The 7633-nt window shown below is 44.7% G+C and overlaps 1 protein-coding gene across 1 annotated transcript in view; it reads left to right on the top strand.

The window, feature by feature from the left end:
- Nucleotides 1-7633, top strand: part of LOC146206435 (uncharacterized) — a 422112-nt gene that overhangs the window by 385932 nt on the left and 28547 nt on the right. Inside the window, exons 33-36 of the mRNA XM_084591099.1 lie at nt 108-269; nt 2236-2365; nt 6157-6369; nt 6952-7071. Coding sequence (XP_084447225.1) covers nt 108-269; nt 2236-2365; nt 6157-6369; nt 6952-7071 — 625 coding nt within the window. The remainder of the gene's footprint in view (nt 1-107; nt 270-2235; nt 2366-6156; nt 6370-6951; nt 7072-7633) is intronic.

Below are 7633 nucleotides of genomic sequence, written 5' to 3' on the forward strand. Positions count from 1 at the left end.
ATCTGTTATAAGGTCAATGCCCAGAAGATGTATCCTTAGTTAGCCACCTTTTCTTCTGGTGCCGGAACGGCGTTGTGCAAGACTTTCCCCTGGATATCTCCGCGCAGAATGTGTTCGGGGACAGACTTCAGACTCAGTTTCTGTTCTCCAATGACGTTTGTGACGAGGCCCGGCTGCCATCGCCTAACCAGCTACGCTACAAGGTTCTCATCAAGAACAAGAAACTCAGGCCACCTCTGACGCCAGCCTTGCCCCTGAAGTCTGCCAAGGTACTTTTGACTCTTGCTTTTCTTCGGCAGTTTTGCGTTGCAGAACGCAAATGCGAGCAGGTCTGGACGTCCTTCAAAACCAAAAATTAGGTTAAATCTAATCAGTACAGGAATCGCACAGTCATGCACCTCGTGTCTTATTTTGTCGTCTTCACGTTCTTCCGTTGATCAGTTGGCTAACCAGAGACGGAGAGACGCCGCTTCTGCAGTCGTGATCTCCGCTAATCTATAGGTACAGCACATTTTTCAGTCCATCTAGCTCGGAATGTCATTACTTGGTGATTTCCTCAACTACAGTTTTTGCTGTTGGTTGTATATCTGAATCAAACGAGAGCGTAGCTATATTCAACTTGTACAATGTCATCATAGGTCTTGCTGTATTTACAGACGGCTGCAGCAGATTACAGAAAAGAACAGTTGCGAAGAGAAGAGCTTGCTTTTTTGATTTCCTTGTTTCTCCTGCATATAGCTTGTAATTGGAGAGTCCACTGGCCACTCAGACAAGCGTAGATCGCAGACTTTATTATAAGCTGAGTGCATCAACTTCGAATCAAGTTAAGCTTTTCATGAAGTTTTGCACTCAACTTCGTGTGAGTACCGGGACGATGAAACGAATGCGAGCAGCTTCTCGGTTCTCGGTTTTCGGTCTTAAGTTCCCTATTTCAGCGGACTTATTGCCAAAATTGTCGGTAATCCAAACAAGCTGTCGTTTACAATTGTTTGGACCGTTGGACGGGCTTAAATCGCTCGGCGCTGGACAGAGGGACTCCTGCAATATTCATGCTTGTTTTTCCATTTTCACGTGAGCTTTCATATTCGAAATCCGATGGTCAAGAAATGTCGAAATAGGATTTGTGCCCACAGAAAATTCGCAGAGATATCCGAAGTCTAGAGGCTTTTGGCAGTGTCTCTGGCTTGACTCGAAAACATGGCCGTTTATGGGCGGAACCAATCCGCACACTATACCGCTTTCAAGCATCGCTCGCGGTTCCTGTCTTCGAAAGATACAAGCCGAAATGCCGATTTTTCTCAGCTAATCACAATTTATTTCGCATCTATGGCAATTTCAAGAAAACTCAGATCTCGAAGCGAATATTGGAAAGACGCGCTGTCTAGCCCGGACCTCGCAAGCGGGCAAGAGGCCGCTGTCCACTCTATAGGGCCGACACTTTTAAGTAGGCTTCTGGGGAAAGCTTGAGTACTTCGTAAAAAACGGCCTTTTTTTTTTTACATAGGATAGCGGTAGCTCCCGCAACTACGTTCAAAGCTTTTGCCGTGCATGCGAAGTAGATGCTGACGGAAGCCTATACACTTGTGGACGGGACCTATGCTCAGGCTAAATTATGAAAAGCGTGAAAGGTTTTCGGCTCGCAATCTCGGCACATTCAGGTGAATACCGTCCAGGAACTGAAACGAACATGAAGCCCAACTCACTCGAAAACTTATTCGTCCGAATGATGTCTAGAATACTTCAGCCCCGAATGGGGTCCGAACCAAACAGAGCAAACAAAGCATCTTTTTGTTGTTGTTGTTGTTTTTTTTTATGCCTTGGATGATCGCCGCAGTTTCTCGCGCTCTGTGTTCTTACTGCTTGTATCTCGTGCCTTAAAGCATCGTGTTCATGTGTTCACTTTCTAAGAGCCAACACAAACAGAACAGTGTCCGGCCGGAAGAGAAACGGTTGATCGCAGCCTCTCCACGAGTCTTGAAAGCAGCCAGGGAGGCCGTGCGCCTGATCCTACGAGTACAGGCCACTAAAGGCGGCGGCCTGTCCAGCTGCCAAATGACCTAGCCAACACCCGAGGCGCCATCGGCCGTACTGCGCCTTACCTGCAATGCATTTCATACCTACATTTACTTTAGAAGATGGCACAGACAGCACTTAATTCTTACAAATCAACCGTACAGTGTACAGCGTAGCCTCTCCCGGAAAACGTCTGAGAAGGTGCTCTCCCTTCGCGTGCAGGGCGTCCCGCAAGGGAAGATTGCACCTGGTCGGACCAACAGCATCATCTCCACAGCGAGCACAGGGTCACTCAACGACGAGGATGAAGAGGATTACGAGGATTACGATGAGGAGGACGATAATCTCGAAGGTGGGCTATCAGCATTTCGGGCTGCATATTTTCACAGTTCACTTGGCGTTATTGCCCTGAAATTGTTTTGCCAAGAAGGAGGGAAGGATGCTTTAAAGGCTCTTTACGGCAGTATCGTTTTTTGTTTTTTTTTCGGGCGATCAGTTAGCCACTTCCCCGTTTGGCCTGTGTAACAACGACGGCAAGATAGTGAAATGCAGTAAATGACATTCCGTTATCGTTTTAATGCTATGCGGAAATGGCATTGATTTATTCCTTTTTATTTACACCGTAGAGATGTGGGTGGAAATATGGCAAGTTAGTAGGTGGATCAGGTTACGAAGTTAGCAGCATTGAAATGCATGCAGCTAACACAGGACCGTGCTAGTAGAAGTAATATGGGAGAGGCAATCGGCCTGCAGTGGATATAATCCGGATGATGATGATGATGATGATGATGATGATGATGATGATGATGATGATGATGATGATGATGATGATGATGATGTGGGCGGGCTCAGGCAAAAAGCGAACGTTTTTCACTTGAATAATACCTGAGCCTCCCTGTGCATGAAACTTACAGCAAACGCAACAATTGATACATCGCTTATTATGGACTAGTAACAAGAACAAGGAAACACAAATACATGCACATAATACAAAATCACCCTTTTGCCAATTCATGTTTCACGAGTTATGAAAGGAACATGGATTTAATGACACGACGGCTACATTGTTCTACCTGAATGTTGTTGGTATAATAGGTATTTAAAAGTCGCGGTAAAGTATGATATAACATTAGACACCGAAGTTGAGTTCTAGAACTTGGGACATGCTAAAACTCTTGCTGTCGAAGTGGGTAAGCAGAAACATCGTCTGCTAAATCGGCTAACTGCAAAAACGCATACTGATTTTTTATTCACAGACTTCTTATACCTAACGCTGAAACAATAGTTATATAAGTTATGCATCGGGACAATACTGAAACGTTGGAATAGTTCTTGAATATAGGCACTGAAATTCACATTGGCAATGAAACGAATCGCCCCTTTTTTTTTTTTCTTTTTTACAAATGGTATATTTTGCTGGCATTTTCCTGTGTACAATTCCCTCACACCGAAAAACACTAATTAAGATAAGAAAGAGTGTGTTGTAAATAATAAGCTTTCTGGAAACAGGAAGAAAACATCGAATTTTGGCAAGTATTCCGGCACTTTTGGAGAGTTGCGTTTCGACACACTCATACTGGGTATCCCATGACATATTCGTGTTAGAGAGAACACCTAGAATGTTTACTATATCAAAGCGTCCTAATCGGCAGTTTCCAACATATAGTTCGTAATCTGCTGGCGGCAGGCGCTGTCGTGGACAAAAGGGACAGCTTTAGTTTTTGCGGCAATAATAAGTAGCGAGTTCAATTCGCTCCAATTATGTAATACTACAAGGTTGTCATTGACAGAGCGCACGAGTGACTGCATGTCACTGCCTCGAAAGGACAAACTAATATAACCGGCGGAGATAACGTATATACTCAGGGCTTCTGCTAATAGAAGTGATGTCATTAATATACAGAATGAAAAGCATGCGACCCCAAAATGCTCCCCTGTGGAACCCCTGTACAGACCTCTTCAAGAGAGGATGTAACATTTCCAATTCTAACACACTGAACACGGCGGTGCAATAAGACTGAAGGAGGTGAAAGGCTGTTCCGCGAATTCCTAGGATGCCAGCTTTTCAAAGAGAGTTTGGTGATTGATGCGTTCAAACGCCTTTGAAAAGTCAATGAAAATTCCGATTCACAACTGTTTAAGTTCGAAGGCTTTGAGAATATTTTGTTTATCAGTCAGCAGTGCTGTTTTTGTAGATTTCCCCATTGGAAGTCAAGCTGCGACGGGCTCACGAGATTGAATTTTTGACAGAAGGTTGACAGTCTCTTATAAATTATTTTTTCAGACCTTTGGGGAAAAATAGGCAAAACAAAAATTTGCTTGTAGTTGCGTAAATTATTTATATCGCTACTTTTAAATAAAATGATAACTTTGTAAACCTGCATCAGCTGATGAAAACGGCTCGTCGATAACACAAGATTGTAAATGTGAGAAAGCAACTGAACGATAGCATCAAGCACATATTTTACTGGTTTCATTTGAATGTCATCAGTGTCCTGTGTCTTGCTCTTGTTTACAGGTCTGTACATATCTCACACCTCGAATTCATCTGTAGGCTTGAAATATATGATGCGGTTATTCCTGAGTTCCACGCATCGTGGGCAAAAAGCGCTGCCCTTGACCGGCAACGTCGTTAAAGAATTTCTCGCATTTTTCAGCTACGTCTATATTGTGTATATATGACTGCCTTCCAGAATAGGGTCATTAAGAACCAAGGGCTCGTGCAAATGGTTCAGCAACCCATTGAGCTTCTTCCGAACATCAGAGGTTTCCTTGCAGCAGTCACTACAGAACTGGTTATGCAAATATGTACTTTTCCTATTCCTCATAAATGCGTTGAGCTTTTTCATGCTTGAATTTTTTAAAGTCGTGGGTCGACTTTGTTTTCAAGATTTGTTTATATAACTCGATTTTACACTTCATCCGCTTCAACGATTCGTGGCTGATTCATGGTTAGCGACTTTTGGCGCTAACTCTAGCGATGCGTTTTTAAGGTAAGTGTTCATGGTAAATACCCTTGAGAATACGAATAAATTATTCATAGGCAGCATCTGCGGAGTGACAGCATTTCACTGTATTCCACTGCTCGTCCCTGATGCTAGTAAGAAAAGCTTCCGAATTTCGGGGCGTGATACTCTGATATGTCAGTTCTGTGTTCTAACGCTCTGGTTTTACGGCACCTTTAGACAAAATTTCGATGCTATGCTGCACAAAAGCGTGCAGCATAGCATCGATACGTTCGAACAATAAATATATTTTCTTGCTATTCAAATCTAGATGCAGCGCGTCGTTTATATAGCGCTGTTCAGTCTTCGCTTTGGCGTCCTTGGCGCTAAGTAGCGGATGCGGCTGAGCTGCCTACAAGATGCCGCCAGCACTCGGCGGGGTTTTTGACGTCACGTGCGTCAGAAGAGGAAGGGTGGCAGCGGTTATTTGTTGCGTAAATGTACACAATGAAAGAAAACGCAATCCGCTGATCGAAGCATCGATGAGCCGACTTGCTATCGCAACTCTGGTTGGTGGACTGACGCTTCCATGCCTCGCCTTTCTCATGCTTTGAGTAGAGTGTAGGTCGTTCAGTGATGTGACCTGCACTGAGCGGCCGCACGACTCAATTATTTTCGCTTGTGCCATCACATGCCGGGGGAAAACAAACGAAATAATTTAAATTGTGCAGCCTACTCCGAGTAGATCTTCCTAGCGTCAGGCACATCTAATCTCATGTCTTAGGGAAGATCATAGAATGTCCCTGAGGGTAAATGCAAGTAAGTTCAGATGTGCATCATCAGATAGGCACGGTTATTCCAGCTACCTCGCATTCCGATCCAATAATCAGGCGAAATGCATTCGTCGAGCTTTAAGTACATTCCCTGAGGCGCCGTTCCTTTTTGGATATCACCGGCAGACATAACTTAAGCCGCAATATATTTAGAGACCATGTTGTATGTGAAACACCGTCTATAGGTGGCCATCGAATGCCTAGGCGACATAAATACTGGTACGTCATGTTGTAGTCAATAGCCACATGTAGTGACTAGGTACAGACGGCTTGGCTAGGCGCTTCCGCGAGACTCGCGCTAGTGGTCGCCCGGCTGGATAATAAACCGGTCGTTTTTGTCACAAGTGCACTGAACCGTTGCGCAGAGTCCCTGTCGAGCCAGGAAGGGTCGTGCAAGGAGGCCATGAGGCACCCGGGCACGCTGAGCCCCGGCGCGGCGCACCCTCGGCCGCGCAACCCAGCGGACGCCGAGCACCTGCACAGCGACGACGACGGATACAAGCAGCGCAAGTCCAGCTCGCAGATCGCACCGGAGCTCTCCGACCTGGTCACCTACTGCCAGGCCATCAAGTTCAGAGGTGCTTTCCCATACCCTTCGGTTCAAGAGACTATTTGATTGCGCTGTTCGGCGGGGGAACGTCTACACAAGTCAGTGCTCAGGAAAACATCACGATAAGTTGGCATGTGCAGAAAGAAAAAACAAAAAGACCGTAGTTGTACTCAAGTATCGCCCGGTGAAAATGCTTGTGTCTCTTTCCAGTAACATGCATTCCTGTATATATATATATATATATATATATATATATATATATATATATATATATATATATATATATATATATATATATATATTCTCCACCCACCTTATTATACTTTCTCCGATCATGACAACATGTGGTGTATACAGACCTCTAAGCGAAGCCACATATATGCATATTGAAATTTTTACTACAACTTGGAGAGAAAACTGACAAAAGGCCCGGAACCGTCTAACTGATTAAACGTGTTACCAAGTGACAATATAACGTTGTGTTTACATCGATAAAAGGCAGAAATTCTTTTTTTTCTCTCTCTCTCTATCGAGCAAAGCTGGCGGTACCGCTCTCCACGTTTTGGCCTAGCCTCGCGCTGACCGGTGGTTTTGTGTGTCGGCGGTGCAGGTTTCGTCACCTGCCCTTCGCCGACCAATTCGGTGAAGGTGAAGAAAGTGAGCAGCAAGAAGAACGTGCTCGCTTCGGCTGGCTCACCGCTGGGCGCCAACACGCCCCTGCAGACGTCAGGTGGGGGCTCACCTCTCGAATGGGGTTTCGCGACCCGCGCCTGCGAATGACAGCTCAGAAAGGACGCTTCCTTCGCTGCGGAGGCTGCTCAGCTGGCTAGGGTTGAGAACGTGACGCACGAATGATTGAGCTGCAGCCGGCACTTCGTTTCGTCTCTTTATTTTTTTATTTTTTTGTATGTTGTCGTTTATTTATCCCCGTCTTTGTGAGTCTCAATTTCGACACGCTCGGCGAAGTGCCTAACTATTATGCCGATTTTACGGTAAAATAAAATTGTCGTGTTAGTGAACTAAATAAATAAACTTCAAGTCGCGAGTTTGGATACTGACATCGGTTGTTTCTCAAACCGGCTGTCAAACCACCTTGTTTTGTTTTGTTTTCTCTCTCCATATCAGTATAGCTCAGAGTGATAAGGACCCTTTGTTGAAATATTCTCCTTAGTAGCTGCATTCATGAGTTAAGAATTAAAAGTGTATATAGCGGCAAAAAAACTGCTCCTGACAAGATATGATATTTTACTTAGCCTTAAACGTCCGTACTCTAGTGCAACCTCTTTGTCTAT

The sequence above is a fragment of the Amblyomma maculatum genome, chromosome 1 (assembly GCF_055883805.1).
Source record: "Amblyomma maculatum isolate TAMU_Amacu chromosome 1, ASM5588380v1, whole genome shotgun sequence".
NCBI classification, from domain to species: domain Eukaryota; kingdom Metazoa; phylum Arthropoda; class Arachnida; order Ixodida; family Ixodidae; genus Amblyomma; species Amblyomma maculatum.